The 12,939-nt window shown below is 39.4% G+C and overlaps 1 protein-coding gene across 1 annotated transcript; it reads left to right on the top strand.

The window, feature by feature from the left end:
- Positions 1-239: 239 nt before the first annotated feature.
- On the top strand, positions 240-2,222 carry LOC135716647 (sphingosine-1-phosphate phosphatase 1-like). The gene is made up of 5 exons (XM_065238998.1): positions 240-399; positions 467-620; positions 671-767; positions 832-1,004; positions 1,066-2,222. Exons 1-5 carry the CDS (start codon positions 372-374, stop codon positions 1,481-1,483), a joined length of 870 nt encoding a protein of 289 aa, XP_065095070.1. The 5' UTR covers positions 240-371; the 3' UTR covers positions 1,484-2,222.
- The last annotated feature ends 10,717 nt before the right edge of the window (positions 2,223-12,939 follow it).

The following is a 12,939-nucleotide window of genomic DNA, read 5'->3' as shown; positions in this document are numbered from 1 at the left end:
AACTGGTGGTCAAAGTTCAGGAGTTTTTCGGTATTGAGTATCTGCATGCGCATCGAGATGGGAAAATCGATTCTTCTGTGAGGGACGGCGAAGTAAACGGCAAGGCTGGGCTGGCAAAGAGAGGTCAGCAGCAGGTCGCCAATGGCGATTTATCCAGTTTGGATGAGGATAGCAGTAGCAGCAGCAGCACCAGCAGCGGAAATGGTTGCGATAAGCACCAGATTGGCAAAGATAAGCCTTACCGAGTGACTAACAAGTTCTGGTATTATTTGTTCATCATCGGGACGGAACTGGGGGATGAGATCTTCTACGCAACGTTCATACCCTTCTGGTTCTGGAATATCGATAGCGCTGTGGGGCGAAGAGTTATCATGGTTTGGTCGGCGGTTATGTATGTGGGTATGTCGAGGATAGGGGAAGTTGAGATGATGTTCAAAAATGATACTAAAGACAGTTTTATTTGCAGGTCAAAGTTTGAAGGATATAATTAGATGGCCTAGGCCGGGTTTCCCCGTAAGCAGATTGCAGAAGAAGTGGGGCCTGGAATATGGAATGCCTTCAACGCATGCAATGGTCTCGGTGGCGATCCCTTTTTCGGTTCTGATCTACACTTATGATAGGTGGGTAAGCACGATAGAATTCCTGTTCAGTACTAACTGTTTTTTTGCAGATATATCTTCTCTCTTCCAGCGGGTCTGGCATTCGCGGTGATCTGGTGTGCAGTCATCTGTTTCAGCAGGGTCTATCTGGGAATGCACAGTGTGCTGGTAGGCGCATATAATTGTACGAATTATTAAAATTTCTTGAGTTGAATCGTTTCCAATGTTTCAGGACATCTTAGCCGGTTTGGTATTGGTTGTGACATTGATGATTCCGCTGATCCCGATTGTAGACAAGTTGGATTACATCATAGTCACTAGTAGCTGGTCGCCCATACCGGTGTTGGCCGTTTCCATTTTGCTGATTGTGTTTTATCCCGATTCCGGAATTTGGACGCCAACAAGGTAATGTCCGCAAATATTCTGTTTTAGGGTCGCCTTCTAAATCATTCTTCTCTTCCACCAGAGGCGACACTGCCCTAACCGTTAGCGTGTGCGCGGGACTTGAAATCGGTGCCTGGTTGCACTACATGCTCGGTGATTTCAGACCACCGGCCAATCCACCTCCGTACGAAGTCATCTGGCCATCGTACGCTATGATGGGAATGCTGCTGCTGCGAACCGTTTTGGGTCTCTGTTGCATCGTGGCCACGCGTGCCTTCGGAAAGTCTATTTCCTATGCGTTTGTGTGCTTCCTGCTCGGGCGTGATAAGAACGAGCTGCGCCAATCGGAGAATACGCTACAGAATAAGAACAAAATTATCGTTGAGCTGTCATACAAGTTCTTCGCGTGCGCAATGATTGGATTCAATACGCAATATTTGCTGCCGAATGTGTTCAAGCTGCTGCGGATAGGGCGACCGGATTTTTATACGGAAATCTGAAATGCCCATTCGGTAGAATATTTAATTTCTTACTGCAACATCACGAAAACATTCCATCCGGTATTTCTTAGAATGTCGAGTTTCTCATCTTAGTGTGAATTTGTTTTTGTATTTTTTTTTCTATAGTAGTAGCGCACTATAAAACTTCATCCTCCACTATTTGGCTAAGGCCACGACAGTGTTAAAATCCTAGATTAGGCTCTATGTGATTACGATCTTCTTTGGTTTAAGTTTTACGTTCCATCTCAAAGTAAATACTAGATAATGCACATTTGCTGGATTACCGAAAAGTTACAACACATTTCTAACTCAAATAGCACAATCTTCAATATCCGATGAATTCCCAATCTTTTCTCAAATTTCTCACTTTATATCCAATTTTCTAACACTACAATTGATCTAGACACAAGATTAGAACAAGAAAAGTTAAACATAGCAGAATTTTATGATCATCGAGGAACAAAAGAAAAACACTTATCTAGTCCCCAAAAGCGACGAACTGCGACAGTGAATGTGAATTCGTTCAACGATAAAATGTACACGCGTAAAATATTTGAAACAAAATGGAACCTCTTACACGTTAAGGTTTAATAAACTTTTGGACATGATGTTACAACGCGCATAATAGGCCTTATCGAAAAGAGCTACCTACAGTGATTTTAAATCGAACATGCGATTTTCTCGTTTCGCGCAACCGAACAAATAGAAATGAAGCAACTTCCATTAGTATTACAAACAACGCAATGGAGAGATTTACTTTTATTTTTTATATCACAGTCCACTTGGCCCGTCTTTTAAACATGTTTGAGGATTAAATTTCCAGGAAAACAATTTTCCCTGCGCTTTGGTCAGATAGCGTATGGGGCATCGTTGTGCCAATTTGGTCGTGGCACATTTCGAGTATGAGAGAGTGATTGCAGTTTGCTCAAAAGTGCCTGAGTAAAATGCAGGTGCTTTCGATGATTACCCGTAGTTGTTACAGTGAAGATATACACCCATATTCTCATTTATGTCTGAACGTGTTTGTCATACAGAAACATTTTTATTTGATGTTGTGTGGTGGAACTATTTTAAATAACTACGATTACATTAGCGAAAATCACCAACTTAGCGCCCCTTGGTGGGACTTTTTATGGGGGAGCGAGCTGTCACCGAATAGATTTAGCAACAATCAATACGAAACTAACGATTTTAATTTGGCTCACTACTTGACTAGCCTATTGGTCCCAAGCAAATCGACTAACGTACCCCATTCTAGTATAAATTCCAGTACTTGTTTTGATTCGCCATGAAAGTTTGACAGATAAAATGAGGGGTTTGTGGATATTCCTATGTTTCGAAGGGTGAATCGATTAGCTTGGGACCGAAGATAGTACCAGAGGTGAGCTCGTTTCTTCGGGACCTTCTGGTTTTAGAGTTACCTCTATATGGATGTAGTGTCAACCATGAAAAATTTAAATCTTGATTTAAAAAATCGAGATGAATGTCTACGAGATCGATAAAAATACCGTTGTGCTCAGAAAACGAAGCTCTATCAGATGATGTATAAAAATCGGTTTATTTTTTGAAGTTAAACAACCCAATTGTTGAAACTTTGGATTTTGGTTCCATTTTTAATGCAAATAACGAATACGTATTTACCTCAATACCCCTAAACAACTCAATTGTGGGGTGGTGGTGTACGTAAAACTAAATCACTGATGTCAAATTGGTTTGATATTCCGTGTTTTGATTTGCGCGTACGGAGCTGTTTGGAATAAGGGTGCATCACGGGACTTATAAAATTTTTCTATAATTACTTACTGAGAAACAAAGTGTAACAGGATTTTCTGATGCAGCATACTGCTGTACATCTCGGCCGGGGTCTTAACATCGTCGCTATCGAATGGGATATTTTGATGGTTGAACCTAGTTCGCTGATTGCTTTTACTCTGTTTTTTGTTTGGACGAATGAACTTTTGAACTCCTTGGGTTCGGATTATTTCAGCTAAATCTAATTAGCACATCACATCCCCTTCTAAGAACTTGAACTTATCAGGGCTTTTTGCATATCGCATGCCGTAGACGTCGCTTATCGGAATACCACCGTTAATCGCCTCTTCTTTCAAATTCGGATCCATTTCCCGCATACCAACTGTAATATGCTCAATACTTGCAGCTGTCAGTCTGCACAGTGATTGACTGCATAGGTTCTGGATCTTCAAAATTTTCTTTAAATTGGGATTTATCACCCCGTATAAGCAGCTTCTAGCTTGCTCCAGAAGTATTCCTGCAATATTTTTTTCAATAAAATTAGGATAAATCATAAAAAACTGAAGGAATTTTACCTGATTGATACCGGAGTCAATATCTGTTGGTTGACGTTGCCACACGGCGAATGAGAACGACACAAATTTGAGTTTAGTTCACTCATAATCGCCAAAAATGCAGGAACTCAGTGATGAGTAAAATTTGCCTAACCCGTACGATGTACGCGGGGACTTGAAGTATGTCTCGAAATGCTCTCGCAACGTGGGGCTTTAGGTAGTGATGAAAAACGTCGCTAGAACTATTCCACAGCCACAGTCAGTTTATGAGCAACAAGAGGGACGCACATTTTTGCCTGTGGACTTGGAGACATACTTCAAGTCCCCGCGTACATCGTACGGGTTAGGCAAAAATGTGCGTCTATCTTGAAAAACTGTCGCATTAATGGCCCTTCGCTCATTTTCAAATTCTATTCAATTTTCATACTGCCGTACTCTAACGGAACTATCCACCTACCCTCTTCTAAAGATCATTCTCTAGCTAATAAATCATCACACTAAAGCTTCATGTTAGCATTTCCAACCAACATTGATATTATTGATCTTTTCTGATCAATAGAACGGAAATGGGCGATTACGACGAAGTAGCGCTCTTCCCTATCTTAAAATTTCTTCGTGAAATGGTGACGATCGTTATCGATTTTCTATATAAATGTCAACGATATATCGAAAATTAAAGAAATTTAACGAAATCGTTTGTCGGGAACTCTATAGTCTGAACTAAAGAGACTGAATTGGGTAAAGAGCGACATCAACAATCAATACGAAACTAACGATTTTAAATTGGCTCACCACTTTAGTAGCCTATTGGTCCCAAGCAAACGATTAACGTACCCTATTCTAGTTGAAATTCTAGTACTACGAAATGTTTGTTTTGATTCGCTATGAAAGTTTGACAGATAAAATGAGGGGTTATTGGTTTTTCCTATGTTTCGAGGGGTAAATCGATTAGCTTGGGACCGAAGAGAGTACCAGAGCTGAGCCAAAAAGTTGAGCACGTTATTTCGGGACCTTCTAGTCTTAAACAGTGTCCAGACTGGAGAGTTATAACATGTTATAACGGTTGTCAAATAATTGCAACACAGAAACCATCATCAAGATATCGCTATAACATGTTATAACTCTGTAGTCTGAACGGACTATAATATAAATTCCGAGATAAATTCAGCCTCGTTATTCTGAACAAGGAATAAGGCAATGAATCCTTTTCAAATAATGCGCGAGATTTGTAGAAAGCGCCGCAGCGCGTCTATTTCTTGCGTCAGTTAGCACGGCGACGCTTTTGTCGTTCTCGCGTTCGTTTTTCTCTCTCTCCCTCTCCCGTTCAGCCACCAGACAGTGAGCGAGCACTGAGCTAGTATCCAATTTTTTTTTGGTGTTATTCGATTGATCCTCTGATGGTCTGTTGAAACCGCGCCGTTGAAGTTTCTTCGCGTGTATACTTTTGGAAGAGTGTTTGTCGCGTTATTTACCGTAAAGTGAGCAATTTACAGCTTTTATTTGTGAAATTTTTTGTCGGAGACGTTGGGTTTGTGTGAAAATCTGTGCAAAATTAAGTGTGACTGATCCTGTAAATTCGTGCTAAAGCCGGTTCGAAAGGTACGTACAGCAATAGTACTTGCGTGTGTGCTCTTTATTGTCCTTGCAAGTAGCAGTGGTGTGAGAGATGCACAAAGAAGGACCGAAAAGGAGGGAGGAATGCAATTTTTTAGCCTTTTTCTTTTGGACAAAAAGTGACCGCTCCTGCAGGCTTTTGGACTACGTTTCATCGATGGGAAATGGGGGAAAAGTTCTACCGAATAATTTAATTGATCAAATTCTGTGCAATGGTACAGGAAAGATTTTGTAGAAGGCGCGAGGGTGCTCATCTGCTCCGTCCGGCTGGCCAGTGTGCGTGAGAGGAAGAGGAAGCGAGAGGCAAAGATAGAACCGCGAAGAAGAAGCGGCAGCCAGCAGCAACATTTTGGTCGTCGTTCTTTTTGTGGTGTTGAGCCTGATGCTTTTGTCTTGCTTGCGGACGAATTTAATTGGAGTTGTTGTTGGACTCCGTTCGTCGGCGATCGTGGTGGATTTTTCAGTTTCAGGTTCTGCTGGCTGCTGAGCAAGAGAATGAAGAGAAAACGGTTCAACGCCGACTGGCGGATGTGAATGTGTGAGTGTGGCTGTGCGAGAGAGAATCATCAATCGCGGTTTCGTTGGCAACGGTGAGAGTGAGAGAGATTTTGGAGCGTTCTCAAGAGAGATAGAGAGAGTCGGAGTTCCGTCTGGCGTCGGAGTTCGACGATTACCCATACAAGTGTTTAATTTAACAAGTAACTACACCAACTAAACACTACATTAGGTACACTCGTGCACTCTTTGGATGGGTCAGACATTGCAATGCGGTGGTTGAATTCATTGAGCAATGCGATGGGAATAACATTAACTTGAATTTTTAATTCATTTGGAATTATGTGAAACATGTCATTTGCAATAACGTTTTTTTTTTTCCAAAATCTCATTGTATGTTATAGAGGAAATGGCTCTATTGTTGGCCTATGGATCTAAGATTGGGCCCATCGCTAAAAATCTGCTATTTATCAATTTTATCTAGATGAACGCGTCATTGGGATATGGATATTATGGTCGCTATTGAAAATTTAGTCGATTGCTGAATTTATGTAAGGGCCTAAATTAGGGGCATTTAGGCCGACATAACATCCATTTCCCCTATGTGTTAGCAATAAATTACAAATTTATAGATAGGACTTGTGTTCAATGAAAATTCCGTAGAGTAAAGTGGGCTTAGAGTACCCACTTAACTTTCAAATACATGCATTTTTTTCACAGTAGCTTCAAATTTTAGTTTATAACCGTAAATCGATTCCTTTACTGTTTGGTCGTAGGGTAAGTGTACCAGTTTTGGACATACCTCTGACAAATGATTTAATCACAATCTTCTTGCGTTTTGAAAACAATGTTTATGTGTATCCCGATCCATATGATTGGGATCAACAATCGTAACACAACTTAGCATCTGAAACATAATGAGAGAGAGAGAGAAGGATTAGTATTTTCCATTTAATTCCACTACTTTATTTGCTTATCCTTGACAGATACGCGTATTTCGTCTACAACTCGAGTATTAAAGGGTGATACGGTCAAAATTTGGTCAAGGGAAAACGCGTGTAAATCGGTGAAATCGTTTATTTAAAAAATCAAATTAAATTTCTTTTTCAAGTTCAATTAGTATAAAATTCAGGAAAAATATTCAGTTAGGCTTCCGCTTTTCCAAATCCGAATTGCCGGGCCTTACGCTTGACCCCTGCCATCAGATTTTGTACAGCCACCTTGTCCACGTTCTTCGCCGCAGAAAGCCAGTTTGCCTTGAACTGCTGCTCGCCCTTAGCAGTTTTTTTGGTCTTCTTTAGGTTCCGCTTGACAATAGCCCAGTATTTCTCAATTGGGCGGAGCTCTGGCGTGTTGGGAGGGTTCTTGTCCTTGGGAACCACCTGCACGTTGTTGGCGGCGTACCACTCCATGGCCTTTTTACCGTAATGGCAAGATGCCAAATCCGGCCAAAACAGTACGGAACAACCGTGTTTCTTCAGGAAAGGCAGCAGACGTTTATTCAAACACTCTTTCACGTAAATTTCTTGGTTGACAGTCCCGGAAGCTATGAAAATGCTGCTTTTCAAGCCACAGGTACAGATGGCTTGCCAAACCAGATATTTCTTTGCGAACTTTGACAGTTTCATGTGCTTGAAAACATCTGCTACCTTTCCCCTTCCTTTTGCCGTATAAAACTCCTGTCCCGGAAGCTGCTTGTAGTCGGCTTTGACGTAGGTTTCGTCGTCCATTACCACGCAGTCAAACTTCGTCAGCATCGTCGTGTACAGCCTCCGGGATCGCGCTTTGGCCGTCGTATTTTGTTTATCATCGCGATTTGGAGTCACTACCTTCTTGTAAGTCGATAGTCCGGCTCGTTTTTTGGCTCGATGCACGGTTGTAGACGATACACCCAGTTTATTTGCGGCATCTCGGAGAGAGAGGTTAGGGTTTCGCTTGAAACTACCGGCAACTCTCTTTGTCGTCTCAGCGGCTTCCGGTTTTCGATTTCCCCCCGATCCAGACTTCCTGGCTGTCGACAAACGTTCCCCAAACACTTTAATTACATTTGTAACGGTTGATTTGGCAACTTTTAGCGATTTTGCCAACTTTGCGTGCGAGTAGCTCGGATTTTCGCGATGCGCGAGCAAAATTTTGATACGCTGCTCTTCTTGCTTGGACGGCATTTTGACAACTGAAGAGTGAATTCCAAAATCAAAATAGGAGCAACATTCTACACCCACACACCTTCAAAATGAGGGGTGTTCAGGTTTTTTAAATGCAAAATTGAAAGAAATACGTCAAGTTGATATTGACCAAATTTTGACCGTATCACCCTTTATTACAAGACACTGAAGAAGTCTGCACATTGTAGACGAAATACGCGTATCTGTCAAGGATAAGCAAATAAAGTAGTGGAATTAAATGGAAAATACTAATCCTCTCTCTCATGTTACAGGTATTCCACTAAGACGCCCACATTCATCAGGATCTGAAACATGACAAAAAACTTAGAATTATACCAAAATAGGTATCCCTTATTAACGGCTATTTGAAAAAAAAAATGATTCCGACTGCGTATTTTTGCCCCACTGCTCAATGTGATTTTGTTTTTCAAAAAAAGGCATATCAATTTCTCAAAATGCCGCTGGATATGATGGGATATTTATTTATCAAAAGAAAGATTTTTTTATGAGAAATCAAATGACTAGGTGTTTACTCACGACACGAATCAATTTCAGGCAGTTTCGGGTGAAACTAAAGATTGTTACCCTAATTTTAGCGCTTAAAATTGTGTTATGGTCGATTACTATGTTAAATGTGTCAAAACTTTTTTTTTTTTCAAAACCAGTTTCATTTAAAAGCTAAGATTGTCCTTCATAATCGTATGTATATAATTTAAAATTTGACATAAAATTTAAGTTGACAATTAAATGCTTTTTTTGAAAAAAAAAATCACTCCACTAAATGTTTCACAAACGCCTATTTTAATTGAATAAATGCATTCTAAATCATTAACAAACCAAAAATGGACCTTAGTAAACAGTGATCGGGCTATCAGCCATTATAACGGTCATTGTTGGACCCTTCACCTTAAACAGAGACGTTTGTCCTTATTCTGGTTTTCCATTGAAACAATTCTGGACCAACAATAGGAACGGGTCTATCAACATTTGTAAACAAACCGTTCTAAAGCCCTTACCTCACCAAGCGAAGGTCGCCCATGCAAACCAACAGCATCATCTGGTAGGAAAAAGTTTCCCCGGTTCCCGTAAGTGGCCTTTGCTTGGTGAAGAGAGGACTTTAGAACGGTTTGTGTACAAATGTTGATAGGTCTTTTTTCTATTCTAGAATGAATTTTCATAGAGACGTATCTGCTTTTGCAAACAAAGATTCAAACGTTAATTTGTCGAAACTTTTAGTTCACCCACGCAAATCGACACCCCTTCAATTTTCGTCAAAGCTTGACGATTGAATCTTTCTAAACTAACATTTGAAAAGGGCGGAATTCCAAAATCATCATATCGAGAAAATCGCATCCGGATTTTTAATGTGATGTGATGTGAATAGAACCCACCATTAGTGCAAGGATTACCTATGACTGCAGATACTTCTCTGGTTGTAAAGTTCTGCCTGCTGGTTTGTTGCAGCAGGGTGAATCAACTTCATTGAAGACCTTTGGAAGACAAACGACAAGATGTACGTCTATCAACACGTGACAAGGGACTGGCAAATCCACGAACCCTTGTCCAGTCTACAAATCCTTTGAAACCCTTAGGCTGCCCCCCCCCCTAACCCAGCATATAATAATGTTTGATTAATGAAATGTATTAAAAAAAGGGTAATTTAGAGTTCAGTTAATTTACCTGTACCAGTGTAATTACCTTTGATGACGATGAATTGTTGCTTTAATTATTTTCCAGTTTTCTGGAGCTTTCTTTTATATATTTCTTTTTTTTTTTCATTCGCAAACGCTTCTTAATTATTTTTACCTAGTCCAACTCATTTTCCTTGTTGTTGTTACACATTTTCTTTCTTCTTCTACAGCAATTCTTTTCACTACTCATCACTTTCTCCATCGGAAATTTCACTTCCACTTTGTTTATATATTTCCTCTGCTTTTTTCTTTATTTTTTCCCTATCACTGGCTAGTAACTTCCAATCTCTTTCATTCATCCCTTCATATCTTGAAAAGTCTTACTTCAGCGAATCAACTGAAAATAAAACACTTCGGTGTACAGAAACTCTGATACACTGATGATGGCTACGATAACTCTTCCTGATACCCCTTTATTAGTGACTCAGTCACTCTAATCACGTATCTATCCTGATTCTAGTTCGGCACAGTATGCGATAAATTACAAAAAAGCGTCGGAAGATAAATAGTCTGGCACCTTGTATTAAAGGAGCTACCTACTGATAAGCAGACGTAACACTTTTTCAACTCTGTCATCTATTGACAGGTTTAACAGATTAGGTTAGTGTTCAAACGTGAAACCCCTTTGCAGATGACTGATAGATGTTTTAATTATTCTATCCTGATTAGCTGTGGCACTTACAACCGAATAGAGTGCGAGAGTATAACAGACGACAGTCGCGTCTTCGTTTATTCGTCCAATGAAGCTAATAAAAGTGAAGATATTTTTTTCGCGTCGAACAATCTTTGTTCTTCTTATGCCCTGCACTTTGAGCACAAGAAAAGCACTCTGCCATCAACGACAACTCACGATTGAGTCCCAACAAAGGCTGCGGGATTATCTTCTCTTACGATTTTTTTCTATCATAGCCGTTTTTTTGCGCCTTCTATGTATTGGCGTTTGTTGCCTTCAATTTGTTCATTCTTCCATACGCCCTGACATACATGGTTCAAATAACGACGACGATGACACAAGTCGTATTGATATAAATTGAAATCAAATGGATAAGAAATGGTTCTTTCCCTTTGTTATGTTACTTGGTTATGCTAGACAATCTAGTCAAACTGGTATTGGGTAGACTTCGATGCGCTGCTAGATAGTGTTTGACCTTAATAATATAATAACAGCTGAATACTCGGACAATATCCTTGAGAACGGATGGAAATACGTAAATTGCCTCACCATGTTAATTAAATGTTATAAATTCTGCTAGGAAACTTGCTCAAAATTTATTATTTTTTTATCCAGAAGTAAATAGACATCATGTTTCTATATCTACAGGGTGTCCACTCATTTGGCTAAATAAAGTTCCCTGAGTTTTCCAGGTTTTTCCATAACTTAGGCGGATAATTTCCAAGTTTATAATAAGAAAGCTATTTATGAAATGCGTTTAAAATATGATTTTTTTCTGTAAAACAACAACAACAACAATTAACGCAAACGTTTTTAAGACATGACAATCAGTTTTAAAGAAACAAGCTTTACTTAATTTTAGTAAGTCTAAGGACTAAATGTTGACGAGAATTCCATTTATTTTAAAGCAGAACCGAGATCTTCATTAGAATTAAGAGCTTTTGGGAAGTACCGAGAACATCAAGACAGATCATAGAATTACAGGTCAGTTACAAAAATTTCAAGGTAATTGCAGAAACCAGAAACCAGGAATTTCCGGAAACTTCGGTTTGCTCAGAGAAATTTTTTGGAACACAATAAAAACTATATTAACATTCGGAAAATGTAAGAGTATTTCATATTCACATTCGGAAAATGTAAGAGTATATCATAGAAATGTCAAGATCTGAAAAATTTCGAAAATTTAGCTAAGTTGATTAGAGAACATTAACGAAGTTCCATCAATTAAATAAAATGCGAGAACTTTTAGCAAGCGCCTATATTTTCAAAACATTCCAGAGCTTCTAAGAAATTTGAATATTTTTATATTGATTCGTTATATTCAGTGAAGTTCCGAGTACTTTGGGGACGATCAGTTAACATCACAAAAATCCCATTAACTTAAGAAACATGAGACTTACAAGATCCTTAAAATTATGGGATATTCCGAGAATTCTATGATTGATCTGAAAACTTTAGAAGATTCAGGGAATTATAAATATATAACAGAAAATTTATCAGAACATTTGATTTATTTAGAGAAATTAAGGTAAGCATAGAAAACATTAGGGTGGGACTTTCCAGGGAAAATTAGTGTTCATGAACTTTATTAAACATATGGAAAATTGTAGAACTCAGTTCCAGTTAAATTGTGGGTTGTTTAAAAAAAAAATTCTAAGATATTCAGGGCAGTCTAGAGAATTTTAAGGAAATTGAGAAATATTTTGGGCAGTTTAAAAAACATCAGGAGACTCTAGACTATTGAAGCAGCTGTTAGTTTCGAAAACCGACAAATCCTGAGAACTTCAGTAAAAATCATAGAACTATATTAATTATTTCGTTGAGCTCGAGCTTGAGCTTGATTGACCGCCCACGGTTGCTACTCTGTTACTGCCAGATCAGCTGTAATTACACAGAGAACCAATCGACGATGCTTGGGACTAGCAATCATCTTCAATGTGTAAAAACTGGTGATCTTAAATTAGGCAATACCAGCGCCGGCCGCGCCCGAACACAGGTCAAGAAAGGAATGGGAAGGATTGTGTTGACATGACACTCGCTTTGATGGAAGCCGAGAACATCTCTGCACTTCCACGAGGAATCACTGGGATGTTGGATAAGAGGGTTGGGTTTGCAGCAGGGTTCGTTTTGGTAAACGATAAGCTGAATTGATGTCCTAACGATCATATAACGCGAAGGAGCTTGGGACTAAACCCACGGTCTTCTGCTTAGTAAGCAAAAACGTTTGCCACTAGGCAGACGAGCACCTTTTTAATCACCGAGTTGCTGTTATTACCATGTAGTCATATTAACAAATAAAACGATTGACGAATCTTGAATGTGGATGGGCCTGAGATTAGACTCATGATGTTCTGCTCAGTATGCAAAAACGGTTGCTCTAAGGCCACCGAGCCCCTCATATCACATAATACCGTTGCTCAAATTTGTGTATCCATTCAAACCCGGAACCAACGACAACAACGAGTTTTGCAAAATACATGATACACAAGCGATTTTACCATAAATCTCTTTG

Source organism: Ochlerotatus camptorhynchus, unplaced genomic scaffold, assembly GCF_037179485.1.
Source record: "Ochlerotatus camptorhynchus isolate MF236.1 unplaced genomic scaffold, CSIRO-AGI_Acam_v1.1 ptg001307l, whole genome shotgun sequence".
Taxonomy (NCBI): domain Eukaryota; kingdom Metazoa; phylum Arthropoda; class Insecta; order Diptera; family Culicidae; genus Ochlerotatus; species Ochlerotatus camptorhynchus.
Note: the sequence above shows the minus strand (reverse complement) of the source record. Positions and strands in the feature narration are given on the sequence as shown.

Coding starts and splice junctions, on each gene's coding strand:
- LOC135716647 (XM_065238998.1), top strand. CDS start 372: ATGGTTTGGTCGGCGGTTATGTATGTGG. Junction 621..670: donor CTGATCTACACTTATGATAG/GTGGGTAAGCAC, acceptor GTTTTTTTGCAG/ATATATCTTCTCTCTTCCAG. Junction 1,005..1,065: donor GGAATTTGGACGCCAACAAG/GTAATGTCCGCA, acceptor CTCTTCCACCAG/AGGCGACACTGCCCTAACCG.